Below are 14,463 nucleotides of genomic sequence, written 5' to 3' on the forward strand. Positions count from 1 at the left end.
GTGAATCTGTGCTTAAAAGTGAGACTTTTGAGGGCAGCCTAAAGGGAAAAAATAAAAGCACCACAATTTAAACTGGAGCTGTAGGATTCTTTATGCAGAGAAAAGTATTTGCAAAATGTGGGATACAGAAGACTATGTAAGGTGTGCAAGTCTTCAAATCCTCATTGGCAATATTATATTCCTTTTTATTTACTATTTTGTAACATTTTTCTCCGATGGAATCTGCTGTCAGGACCACCATAGAATGCATTGAAACATCTTTTTTTTTTTTTTCCCCCCATGAATTTCATTTGTTTCAAAATGTCTCCTTGAAATTTCTTTGTCAAGTATGTTTACTCTGTGTGGCATCTGGAAGTTTACGTCACTTTGGAAACAGAATGCATTTATTTGGTGAAGAGGATTTTTTCCCTTTAAGCTTCCGCTATCAGTCATGCCGTCCTTGGTATGTGCAGCTGGAGAGACTTGCTATGCTGATCTCTGCGCTTCATTCTTTTCTGTGGTCTTGAGGGTCATACGTGGCAGGCACATGGGGAAAGGAAGTGTGGGGGAAAGAAAAGTCATGTTTTGCATTCAGGAGACGACACAGTCACCTAGAAGTGGCTGTCTTTCCTGTATGTGCATAGCCAGGGGCTCACCAGACACCATTCACAGAGCTTTCTGTAAATTTTTGTATTGGATACACTTTTAATTTTTATTGTTAGTTATTAACCGTCTCTGCTCTCTGGATCTTTAAATTTTGAGTTATTGAGTGTCCTGTGTTTTACTCTTGGAAAACACATTCTCTTAATGAAAAACAACAAAAAATAACACATCCATGTATGTGTGTATGTAGGAGTAAAGAGTAAGATATAGCTAGGAGGGTAGTTGAGTATAGATTTTAATCACAATCCTAGTCAACCAGGGAAAATAGTCATTTGGAAAATACAATAATATTGTATAGTGATGTCATTGCTTATTATCATGTTTGTTCCCTTTTAACTCATTGAGTGTGATTTTTTTCTTCTTTCCCCCAGCACCCTTTGACAATGATAATGCTCTTCTCTGGAGACCTCTACAGTCTTCTGAATTTCCTCAGTTTTGCCAGGTGGCTTTTTATTGGGCTGGCAGTTGCTGGGCTGATTTATCTTCGATACAAACGCCCAGATATGCATCGTCCTTTCAAGGTAACCTCAGCAATCTTCATGGGTTTACATAAATCTTCCTCCTAATATCTGGTCCTCTCTTTGTCATAACTTGATGATGAGAAGCTTGGGCAGAGGGCAGAATCCTCTAAAATAAAACATTTAACTCTTGCAGGTAATGCCTTCATATGGGATTTATTTTAGTTTGGAAAAATGGTTGATTAGCTTGTTTGTGATGTACTGAGCTTTGTATGTCGCACTTTTGAAAAGGAGTATTAATATTAAATGGTCGTTACATTGATTTTTCATTAATGTGCCTAATGATCTGATACATTCAAAGTACAGACTACTCTTTTATGCTGGATAGTTGTGGACAATCATGCTGAGAAAGAGGGAGGCAGATATATATGAAATCGTCACTAATTAATACTCTAAAAAGGAATTATTGTTATTTAATAACTAAATCATGTCTGACTCTTTGTGATCCCATGGACTGTAGCCCGCCAGGCTCCTCTATCCATGGGATTTTCCAGGCAAGAATACTGGAGTGGGATACCATTTCCTTCTCCAGAGGGTCTTCAAAAACCAGGGATCAAAACTACTTCTCTTGCATCTCCTGCATGGGCAGGCCAATTATTTACCACTAGCATTACTAGGGAAGCCTCTGAAAAGGATGCTGCTTTTCAAGAAAGGCATTTTGAGTATTCTTGAATGTTATGACTTGTTACATTGGCCCTTTTCTGCATCATGCACTCCAGAAGTAATAGAGATGTAAAATACTTAAGAAAGTGAAGATGTCTGAATTTACCACTTAATAAAACATCCATTTACCATAACGATGCATTTCCTTTTGGGAAGGCTGACGAATATGCTTCTCATCTCCTTCAGCCTTGAATGTTCATGGTTTGATTTGAACTCACTATGTATTTGCTTTTAAGAAATAACACAGATAATGTTGTCCATCATGTTGTCAGCATTTTTTTCTAATTATATTCATTACCTAATGCTGGCGACATCTTTATTAGTGGTTGAATAGGAGTTGGCCTATTTTATCCCTGTCAGTTCATATTGTGAATCTCCAACAGAAAATCAATATGCACTGAAAGGCTTTAACATGTAACAAGCAGCCTGTGCTCTTGGCTCTACATTAAAGTGGATTCTAATCATAATTATCAAAGAAGCAATCTTTTACAATCAGAAACATAAATCATAATGGTACTTAACTAGTAAAATAATTCAAACAGAACGTCTCTAATGAAACACACTTATTTATCCTTAGACTTTGTTCTACCCAAAGATTTATTTTTAATTTGAAGGAGTGTTTTCAAATCAGTATCTGCTCTGTGCCCTACTCAAGAGATTTTCGTAGGAAGGTAAGTAGGATGGTGCCTGTCACCTGGTCGCGTGATCAAAGTGTATCACCTGATCTCATAACTGCAGTGCTCAGCTCGGATCTACCTTCTGTCTCCTAAGCCATGCTTGAAGCGGTTTTCTTTTTCGCTATGTTCCAGGTGCCGCTGTTCATCCCAGCTTTGTTTTCCTTCACGTGTCTCTTCATGGTGGCCCTTTCCCTTTATTCAGATCCATTTAGTACAGGGATCGGCTTCATCATCACTCTGACTGGGATTCCTGCCTACTATCTCTTTATTATATGGGACAAGAAACCCAAGTGGTTCAGAAGAATGTCAGGTAAGATTTTTAAGCAGTTTTAGGACCTTCGAGAGACTGTGTTGTAGACAGCCCATCTCTGTGTACATATATGATACATACCTTAAAGTCTGAAAATACCACTTGGAAACTGCTAATTTGAATATATTACTGCATTCTAATGAGAACTTCAAGAAGAAAAGGCAGGAAGAATTTTTAGGGTAGAGTCACTGAATCCTTTGAGGGTATTTAGTTTGATTTTCTTTAATCACTTCTTAGAAGAACAAATTTTTGTATAGAATTTTTATAAGCAGTACTATAAACCTAATTTTTCTACTGAATCCCTCTCTTACCTAATTGTTTTTATCCTGGGCTGAATGCACTTTATTGATTCTGTATGGTAACACACTACTTAATGAGTGGTGTGAGATTTGGTGGGAGGTCATGTAGAGTCTGAAAAGTTCTCAAGTATCATGATTTCTTTTATTATAATATTGCCCAACTGGTGAATCATGGAGAATCATAGGAACAACAAGAATAATCAAGAAAAGAAGAGCAGTTGACAATTACTGAGTAATTTCTATGTGTTAACATACAGATATATAACCATATTTAATCCATAACCATATATATAACCATATAACTTTCTGAGCTAGAAAAAAATTATCCATATTTTATAGATTTTGAGTTATGGTATGGAAGAATCCATATAACTTGTTCCAAGTCATGAAGATATTAAGTAGGAGACCTAGAATTCCAACTTGGGCAGATTTGCACCTTCCAAAAGTCATCCTGATGAGAGGGACAAAGAGAATGGAACAGAGAGCATGAGGCTGAAGACATTCTCAAGAATAGTGATTAGTGGTTATCACAGTAATCCTGACAGAACTGAGAAAAGTCTGAATACAGGTGATGTTGGCAGGGTCCAAAGGAAAATGAAAGATATTAAAGATGAAAAATCAGCAGAGCTTGGTGACCGGGTGTGTTGAGGGAGGAGAAAATATAGTAAATCAGTAGGTAGGAAGAGTACTTAGGAATAGCCTCTGCCAAAAGCCATCAAAAGCCTGACCCTCCGTCAGGGGCTGGGAGATTCTCTCTTACATCACCGTCTCTTTCATTCCTCCACAAGATCCATGTGTGAATTTGTTGATTTCTATACCCAGATGGGACAGCCAGAATGCAGGAAGATGTAGCACTTTTTAAAACATTTATTTCTTTTTGACTGAAGGATAATTTCTTTCCAATATTGTACTGGTTTCTGCCATAGATCGACAGGAATCAGTCATGTTGTACGTTAGGTACACACATGTCCTCTTCCTCTTGAACCTCCCCCATCTCTTCCCACCCCTCTAGGTTGTTACAGAGTTCTACTTTGAGTTCTCTGAATCACACAGCAAATTCTTTCTGGCCATCTATTTTACATATGGTAGTGTATATGTTTCCATGTTATTAACCTGGGATTTGAAGCCATAGCTGCTGGACTTCAAATTCATGTTCTTTTTATACTGAGTGCCTGGGGGAAGAGAGAAAGAAGTAAATAAATATACCCAGAGGAGCAAATGTGTTCTTGCTGGTGAGTTTAGAAATCCTCTTTTGTTCTTCTCATTCATTTTAATTTACTTACTTTACCATCATTAATTTTTTAAAGCCTAGTGAAAAGTTCAGGGAGCGTTCTGGTAAAATTATTAATAAATAATGTCAGTGTTACTAAATATAAAAAAACAAACAACAACTTTGTGTACATTTTGCATCTCTACTGTGCTGCACAAACTCATTTAGAAGCTAGTCCTTTAACATAGACTTCAGCTACTACCTTTTATTAGCTTGGGATTTGATATCTGTAGACCTTATACTACTATTTATACCTGCATTTTGTTTCCTAGCTAGCAACATTCTTCCCCAAAGAAGTGTTACTATAAAAGTTAGGTCCTTCAGCGCTAACACAGGAACACTGATTGCCTAGCAGTATATTTAATCCTTGTTTCAGTGGTCAGATCACACTAGTTTCCTGTAGAATAGTTTTAGTAAACTTTTCTCTGCTGTAGGCAGTAAATATAGAGTTTTTTCTGAAAAAAAAAAAAAAATCCAAGTCCTGTTACATAATATTTACCATTAGGATTGCTTGTTATTAATTTTCAGAGTAGATGAGTATTTACCACTGGGAGGTCTTTGTCCATTTCAGAATAACTAGCTAAAGACAATTAAAATCCCTGAACACATGGAAAACCTTGAGAATTTTAGGAAGAGCAGGTTGCCTTAGAGTTGAACAATGAGAGAGATTACATGAGAGAAGGCGTTCCTTTTACTTTCCCTATTGAATAAGCATTTTGTCCCTCCTGTTTGTAGTTAGCCAAAACGCTAACAAAGCTTTCCTTCTGCTAACATGTGCGTATTTTCTTTCATTTCTTTGCTGGTGCATATTAACTACTGATTTTCCTACTTGCTCCTTCTTTGATGTTTTTCCGTGCTCATGTAATTTTGAAGTTTTCTGTTATTTTTCTGTCTCGAATAGCGTTTTGAACATCTCCAAGGACTCTAAATGTAGTGTTAGCCATTTGTGAAAGCAGCAGCAAGTAGTTGTCCCATAATGGTTATTTGGTTCTCAACAACGTCATTGAGTCTTCCCAGAGAGCGTGGCAGATCTGCCTCTAAACTGCGATCATTGTAACCCTTTATCTTTATAGTTGCCTTGAAAGTGAGTCTGCAAAAAGCAACAATCCTCCGTAATTTTGTTTGATTTTCCTCTTAGGCAGCATTCTTGTAGTAAAATAAAGAAAGTTCATAATATTTATTGCGGCTGTAGCAAGTATTTTCCTAGCCTTTGGCCAAAACAAAACATACACACAGACAACACAGCAGAGTCTGAACCACTGTCTCACCTCCTCTCCCAACTGTTTCTGTTTGGGGCGAGAGAAACTCAGTGTGAACTCAGAGGCCAGAGAGCCTCTGCTTGGTGCCCTGTGTACAGATTTAACATCAGGTTGTTCTGTTGGGGAACATTCTTTAGCCTTGATACCATATTTTCACCCAAATATACATGAACAGATTAGCCCTGTGAAATGATAGTTTATCAAAACACATCTTACCGAGGATGCTTCATTAAAAAAAAAAAAAAAAAAAAAAAGAGGTTGCCAGAACAGCATTCAGAAAACAGGGAGATAGACTGCTGAGTTCAGATAGCCAGGGAACTTTAGAACCGGAGGAGCTGAGTTTCAGAGATTTGATGAATTTCTGTGGCCACAGGATGCCAGTATTGAACCACGTTTCATTTAGCGTTCCTGGGATGAGAAGAAAAAAAACGTGCTCTTAAGGGAACAGTCGGATGTGCAGAGAGCTTTTTTCCGCCATCTGTGACGGAGTGTTTAATTTTTCTGGATCTTTATTTATTTATTTACAGAGGCACGAGCTTCTCACCCAAGGAAAAAGGAACAGATACCCCACCGATGTAGTGAAATTCATGGAGCTAGCTAGAGCCAGCAAACACCAGCCAGGCTTCCCCACAGCCCTTTTACTTGGCTGCCTCTCTTTATCAGTCAAACCTCACCTCATCCCAGCTGAGACTGGATGGGATGACTGGAAGCTGATGCTTCTGGCTCCGGGCATGATGTGGAGGACAGCTGTATTTAAACAGAATCTTGAGTTATAGAGGGTCACACTGGGCAGCACCAGCAGAGTGACTGTAGTCCGTCGTGATGGACAGTGATTTTGCAAAATCAGAGTCCTACGAGCATAGTCTGCATACAGTGTGTCGTGATCAGTTTATCGTATTTCACTGAAAGCTGCTACATGCATTTGACAGACTCTTCATGAAATCTGCAGTGCAATGAGTTTAAGCCTGTCTACATTTCTTAAGAGGTCAAATCATCTTCACTGTAAGGGTGAAATGAAGCCAGGCCTGTGAAAGGGTTTTGAAGGCTTTTCAAAAAAACATAAATACTGTTATTCTTATTATGATTTCTGGGAAAGCTTGGTTTTATGCCAATACTTCAATAGGCTTATTCACATTTGGCTGTAGCTCCTATGCTTGTACCAGGCATGATTGGATAAATCAGATTTGCAGGGTCAGAAGTTGTTTCATCTGATTTCAGAAACAATTACTGAACATGAAAGGCAAAGCTAAAAATCCTACAATTGCTGTTTGGCTTTACATAACTAAAAATATCAAATGCAGACTCAGTGGCTCAACTTTATTTAAAGAAATATTGTGGGACTGATTTATCCCGAAAGCCAAAGACCTTGTATGGGTAGGGATGAAGTTGGAGGCCACTGGCCTGCAGCTTTCCTGGACAATCAACAAGTTTTTGTTGCCTGTGTTTCTGGTAACTTACCCAAGAAATCATTGCCTAGACCAATATCAAGGATCTTTCCCCCTATGTTTTCTTCTAGGAGTTTTATGTTTTCAGATCTTAGATTTAAATCTTGGATCTATGTTAAGTTAATCTTTGTGAGTGGTATTAGGTATAAGTTAAGTTTCATATTACTTATTTGTTTATTTTTTTGGTGTATATATATATAGTTTTCCCAAATACATTTATTGAAGAAACTGTCTCTTCTCTATGGTGTGTTCTTGGCCTTCTTGTCAAAAATTAGTTGGCTGTATACATGGGAGTTTATGTATGGACTCTTCATTCTGTTCCACTGATCTGTAGGCCTGTTTTTATGACAACACCATACTCTTTTGATTGCTCTATTTATAATATGGCTTGATATATAATCAAGTATTGTAATGCCTCCAACTCTCTCCTTATCTTTTAGGATTACTTTGTGGTTCTAAGCAAATTTTAGGATAGTTTTGGTTTTTTTTTTTTTTTCCTGTGAAAAATATCAGTGGAATTGTGATTGGGATTGCATTGAATCTTTAGATTACTTGGGTTATGTGGACATTTCCCCAATATGACCTCCTCTCAACCTATAAACACAGGATATCTTTCCATTGGTTTGCCTTCTTCAATTTCTTTCATTAGTCTTGTAGTTTTTAGTGTACAGATCTTTCACCTCCTTGGTTGTATCTATTCCTAGGTGTTTTAATTTTTGATACAGTTGTCAGTGAGTTTGCTTTCTAATTTCTCTTTCAGCTAATTGATTGTTAATGTATGAAAATGCAACTGATTTCTATGTGTTGGTATTATATCCAGCAATTTTACTGCAATTCATTTATTAGTTCCAATAGCTTTTTACTGGTCTTCGGGGATTCCTATATATAAGATTGTCTGTGAACAGAGATTATTTTACTTCTTTGTTTTTGACGTGGACATCTTTTATTTATTTTTCTGCCTAATTGCTCTGGCTGCTGCTGCTGCTAAGTCGCTTCAGTCGTGTTTGACTCTGTGCGACCCCATGGATGGCAGCCCACCAGGCTCCCCCGTCCCTGGGATTCTCCAGGCAAGAACACTGGAGTGGGTTGCCATTGCCTTCTCCAATGCATGCCAGTGAAAAGTGAAAGTGAAGTCGCTCAGTTGTGTCCGACTCCTAGCAATCCCATGGACTGCAGCCTACCAGGCTCCTCCGTCCATGGGATTTTCCAGGCAAGAGTACTGGAGTGGGGTGCCATTGCCTTCTCCGAATTGCTCTGGCTAGAACTTTCATTACTATATTGAATGCATCCTTGCATTCCAGAGATAAATCCCCCTTGATCTTGGTGAGTGATCCATTTAATGTGTTGTTGAATTTGGATTGCTAATATTTTGTTGAGAAGTTTTACATCTGTATTCACCAGAAATATTTGTCTATAATGTTCTTTTCTTCAGTGTCTTTGTCTGTACTTAGTTTCAGGGTAATTGTGCTCACTCAGTTGTGTCCGTCTCTTTGCAATCCTTTGGACTGTAGCTCTCCAAGCTCCTCCGAACATAGAATTCTTCAGGAAGAATGCTGGAATGAGCTGTCATTTTCTCCTCCAAGGGATCTTCCTGACCCAGGGTTCAAACCTGCATCTCTCACATTGCAGACAGATTTTTTACCACTGAGCCATCAGGGAAGCCCGTCATGGCAATGCTGGCTTCATAAAATGTTTGGAAGTGTTCCCTCTTCTTCATATTTTCATGTTATTGATTTGTGTATTTTTGTCTCATCTTAAAGAACTCTTTTTAGGATTTCTTATAGGGCATGTCTGATGGCTACAAATTCCCTCAGCTTTTGTTGGTCTGGGAAAGTCTTTATCTCTCCTTCATTTCTTCATGATCGCTTTTCTGGGTAAAGTATTCTTGGTGGTAGTTTGTTTGTTTGTTTGATTTTTTTCCTCTGAGTATTTTGGATATATAATCCCATTCTCTCCTGGGATCCCAATCCCAATCTCTGTAAGATTTCTGCTGATAAGTTTGCTGATGGTCATATCAAGATTCCTTCATATGTGATGATTCTTTCTTGTCTTGCTACTTTCAAGATTTTCTCTGTGTCCCTGATTTTTGAGAGCTTTACTACAGTGCATCCAATAAAGATCTCTTTGGGTTGAATCTGTTTGGGAATCTTTGAACTTCTCACACCAATATGGCCATATCTCTCCCCAGATTTGAAAGTTTTCCCCATTATATTTTTAAATAAAATTTTTGCATCTCCTTCTCTTCTTCCGGGATTTCCAAAATATGGATATTCTTTCTTTAGATCATGTTCTGCAGTTGATATAGGCTTGCTTCTTTTTTATTTTAATTTCTTTATTCTCCTCTGACTGGATAATACCAAGAGATCTGTCTTGAAGCCCATAGTTTCTTTTGAGCCTACAGGTTGAAGCTATCACATTTTTCATTTCATGTATTTTATTCTCCAGAATTTCTTGATTTTTTAAATGATCTCTATTTGTTGAATTCCTCATTCTCTTCATGGACTATTCCTGAGTTCATTGACTTGTCTGTGTTCTCTCATATATCACTCGGCTTCTTTCAAATCATTACTTTCAGTTTTTTTTTTTTTTTTTTTTTTTTTCAGTTTGCTCACAGACCTCCATTTACTTGGGGTGAGTTACTGGAGTAGTATTGCATTATTTTGGTGGTGTCATATTTCCTTCATATTTCTGATGGGTTTGTTCTGATGTTTATGCCTTTGAGGTGAAGTCACCTCTTCTGGCCTTTTCAGACTGGCTTCAGTAGGGAAAGCCTTTCCCCTGGAGGTGGCTGCGAGAGCACTTGTTGGGTGAGATACAATGTCTTTGGTTCCTGAGGAGGCACAGTGATTCGGACTCCATGCTACCCCACTGGCTGATCTTGGCCAGAATAGGGGGTCTTTTGTGCCTAAGACTACAGAGGACAGGCAGCAGATGGGGCTATTAGTATCTTCAGAGTCTGAGGTTGCTCTTTGCCTGTGGGAGAGGTCTAGTTGAGGAGACCCTCTTGGTGCTTGGTCTGATGTGCTGACTCTCAGAGCTATGTTGGAACTGGGGTCATAGGACCAGGCACACGTGGAACTACTACAGTGCCAGGGCCCTGGAGCTTAGGCACAGTTGCTGTGGGCATGGCACAGGTGTCTAGGGTGTCGACATGTGCACATAGCCTATGGAACTGACACTTGGGTTTCACAGGCTCTCTGTTGTGACTTGTGAGGAGGGGAGGGGATAAGGCAGTGACAAGGGCCCTGGGATGACAAGGTGCACTGGTGGCTTGGGCTCAGAAGGCAGAATGCCGTAGTAGTGCCGCCTTGGAATGGTAGGTTAAAGTCTCAAGTCTGCTCCCACCCCTCCCCACCATGCAGAACACTCACAGGATGGCAGTGGTACAACCCCAGTAGTTGTTTGTTAGAGCTATGTATTGAGACTCTGGGGAACTGGGCACAGGGCAGTGGTAGCAAGGCCCTGGCAGTGACAGTTCAGAGCCTCGACCTGGGTTGGGAGGTTCAGGGCAGTGGTAGCCTAGTCCCAGTCTTGATGGGTCAGAGCCCTGACCTGAAACCTGATGGGTAGCCCCCCGGCAGTGATGGTTCAAGAGCCTCAATCTGGGATAGGGGTGAAGCTCAGGGTACCGGCAGCCTAGTCCCAGCAATGATGGATCTGAGCCTTAACCCCCCTGCCTGCCAAGGCAGGGCTCAGGACAGGAAGGTTGCCTTGGTAATGGTGGAGCAAAGCCCTAACCTGGGACTGGGGTGGGCAAAGAACAGTGGCGGCTCTGGTCTCATATGGGGAGGTGTGCTGTGGTACCAATCTGTGAGAGTGGGGCACAGCAACAACTGAGACCCTTGAGGGCAGGTCTCACCTCGGCAACAGCTCCAGCCTCTGGGAGTAGATCCAGAGCCCAGAGCCTTAATACTACAGACTGCTCCAGTAGCTAGGGTCAGCATCACTGAAGACTGAGATACCCTTGTACCCAAAGCTGCTAACACCCATGATGGTGAGGCTTGCTGTAGCCCTTCTGCCCTCCTTCTCCTCATGTGGTGATCTTCCTCTGAAAGGATTCCTTCCGGTGCCTAGCAGTTCCCTCCAGGGAGATGGGATAATGGGAGCAAAATGCTTCCTTTATTTTCCTATGTGGCCATCCTTGATTTCTGAGCTCACCTTGTTTTTTGCTACTGCTTCTGTATTGTCTAGAGCTTTGCCTGAGATGTTTTCTTCCATTTGTATCTGTTTATTGTTCTTGGTTTTGTCTTTTTGTTTGCTTGGTTTAGGGGGAGAAGATAAGTATCCCTGCCCTCTGTCTTGCTGATGTCATTCCCAGGTCCTTCATTCTATTGATGAAGCAAATGAGGCCCTACCTAGGAGATAATATATTTGCTCAATAATATACTACAAGTTGAGACTGGAAATTATATTCTGATTTTCTGATTTTGCTGCAGAATTGGATGTACTCTTGTAGGTGCAAAAACAACAAACCAATTTTAGACTTAAGATGAAGTGTAGTTTTGAACATTTATTTATACCTTGGTCCTATTGTCTCAAAGATTTTCAGCCATTTTATTCATGGTTCATGAATAAATGTCTTTATCTGAAAACAAAATATTAATGCACTCTTGCTGAGAAGCCATCATAGGAAGTTACAGAGGTGACATGTAAATTAATTGAGCATGATAGGATTCTAACGAAATAAATATTTCTTGAAAGTGCTCTATGAAATTGGTGGTTGTGGGGTTTTCAATATTCAACCCCAAATAACTTGCATTTTGTTGTTTATATGTATTTCTGATATCTGTGCATTTTAAATTTCTCTTCTTTATTTCTTTGTAGACATTATAACCAGAACATTACAAATAATACTGGAAGTTGTGCCAGAAGAAGATTGCCATAAACTATGAATTAATGCATTTGAAATCTTGGCATTCAATCCTTGGCTTTGTTCCTGCCCAAAGGCTGAAACAAAACAAAAAAAAAAGGATCTTCACTCCATTTTATGAAAATCCAGAGGATTGCAACTTTGGGGATGGACTAAAGGAACTGATTATTTCTATTTAATTCTCCAGTGTTTTCAAAGTGGTTACTAAGAAATTTAGTTATTACTCCATGTAGTTCTAGAAAGCTGATATGCAGATATACCAGAAGTTCATACGATCATTGAGTTCCCTATACCTAGCTGTTGAAGTTAGGGAAAAGACTATAGAATGTATAATTACTATAGTCATCTTTGTCTGTAAGATATCTTATGGCTAAGAACCTTCAAATTGAAGACTGAGATGTTTTCTGCATATAAGGGTTTTGTAAAAACAATTTTTATATACTGTAGATGACTGTACTGTGAAAATTGTTTCTACTCTTTTGGGTAAAGAAAAGTGTGTGCCATCATTATGGACAGTGGAAAGACATTTATTTTACATAGGCATAGCATTACTTCCCATAGATACCAACTTAGATATCCTTCATGTTTTAATGGATTATATCCAGAACATTTTGAACAAAGAACAGAGAGGGTATGCCTAATTTTAATGAATCCATTAAAGAAGAGCTTCTAGGGGTTATTGTTTAGGAGGCAAATTCAGGAATTATGTTTAAGCAAAAAAATATCCTTGAGAATATTATGTTAGCATTTTTTTATTCATTCATTATCAGGAAGCTCCATGGATACATGCCATTTTGTTTTCATGGTAGCCTAATTGATCAGGAGAGGATGTAGCACCTTTCTTAGAGTAAAGCAATAGTCAGTTTGGTATTAAATTCTCTTAAGCACAGTCATGTGTTTCACTAATAATTTATTCTTTGATAAAGTTATCTAAATATGTGCATTTTAAATCTTCAAATTAACAATATCAACAGAAGACAGAAATCACCAAGAGAGAAAATGTCCAAAATATATTGCCCATATCTATAGTTCTATATATACATTGTTAGTGATTCTGAATAATATTTTATTTTCATAGCTGTTTTTACATGGTGATGAATTTTGACAGTTTGTACATTTTCTCTTTGGGCAAAACTGCCCAGATCAATTAGGAAAAGACATATGCAGGAGGCTTGTGTTCAGTCCCTGGGTTGGGAAGATCCCCTGAAGAAGAAAAGGGAAACCCACTCTAGGAGTCTTGCCTGGGAAAACCCACAGACAGAGGAGCCTGGCAGGCTACAGTCCATGGGGTTTCAAAGGGTTGGATGTGACAGCATGCATGCATGCTAAGGAAGAAATGTCACTGCTAAATAAGATTTACAATTGATGTCTCTAAAAAAAATTTCCATTTCTGCATTTAGGATTGGTCAGTAATCTCAGTAATCTCTTCACCTTAATAATCATTCAACTTGTGAAAGAGATAACTAATAACAAATTCACTGAAAGAAACTGCATGCAGTGTGTATATTCAGACAGGTATTATTATGCTAGGTTTAGAAAACATTGTGGAATTTTCAAATAAGAATAATGTAATGAAATTTCTTAACTCTTACTTAAGTCTTGGATTGAATAGTCACAGCTAGAATATTTTCCATTCTTTACTTTTTGTCCATTTGAAAAAAAGAATTTTTGGAAAAATTATACTGATTAAAATTAGTAACAGATATTGAGTTCATAGGCAGTTGATAATAATTTGAGGCAATTAAAATTCATTAACTTTCAGTTAATGAATTTCAATTTCAAATTTTAATTAATTAAATTTCAATTTAATATATATCTGAGATTGAATTTTTTTGCCCAAACCTAGTGTTTGGGTCTTTAAATGAATTTATAAACATTCCTTCCTTTTCTCTTACCATGGGTTCTTAAAATTGGATATGAAATTTATACTTCTTATATCCATTTGTCTATATCTCTTCCCACTAAATAGTTGCTAAAAGTAAAACAAATTTCTTGTATACTATTTTTTCTAGTCTAGGCCCATATAATCTAAACCAGCAAACTCTTTTTTTTTTCCCTCAATGGAAAAAAAAAATGGTGAAGCATCATGGAAATTTTGTATACTTCTGGATTATTCCTGTGGAGAAGGCAACGGCACCCCACTCCAGTTTCTTGCCTGGAAAATCCCCTGGACAGAGGAGCTGGTTAATGTGCTTATATAAACAGTGACAGATAGGTCTCCTCATTTTATTTTTTCTTTAGTTTTGGTTCTAGGTTTTCTTTTAAAGGACTTCCCTGGTGGCTCAGATGGTTAAGTGTCTGCCTATAATGCGGGAGACCCAGGTTCGATTTCTGGGTTGGGAAGATCCTCTGGAGAAGGAAATGGCAACCCACTCCAGTACTCTTGCCTGGAGAATCCCATGGATGGAGGAGCCTGGTGGGCTACAGTCCATGGGGTTGCAAAGAGTCGGACACAACTGAGCGACTTCACTTTCACTTTCTCCTTTAAATATATCATTATACAAATTGAT

General features: G+C 38.6%; 1 protein-coding gene across 1 annotated transcript in view; it reads left to right on the forward strand.

Moving 5' to 3' along the window:
• The window catches only part of SLC7A11 (solute carrier family 7 member 11), an 83,406-nt gene extending 71,431 nt beyond the window's left edge, over window positions 1-11,975 (forward strand). The window contains exons 10-12 of the mRNA XM_052655077.1: window positions 1,014-1,163; window positions 2,633-2,810; window positions 11,908-11,975. Coding sequence (XP_052511037.1) covers window positions 1,014-1,163; window positions 2,633-2,810; window positions 11,908-11,975 — 396 coding nt within the window. The remainder of the gene's footprint in view (window positions 1-1,013; window positions 1,164-2,632; window positions 2,811-11,907) is intronic.
• The last annotated feature ends 2,488 nt before the right edge of the window (window positions 11,976-14,463 follow it).

The sequence above is a fragment of the Budorcas taxicolor genome, chromosome 17 (genome assembly GCF_023091745.1).
Source record: "Budorcas taxicolor isolate Tak-1 chromosome 17, Takin1.1, whole genome shotgun sequence".
NCBI lineage: Eukaryota > Metazoa > Chordata > Mammalia > Artiodactyla > Bovidae > Budorcas > Budorcas taxicolor.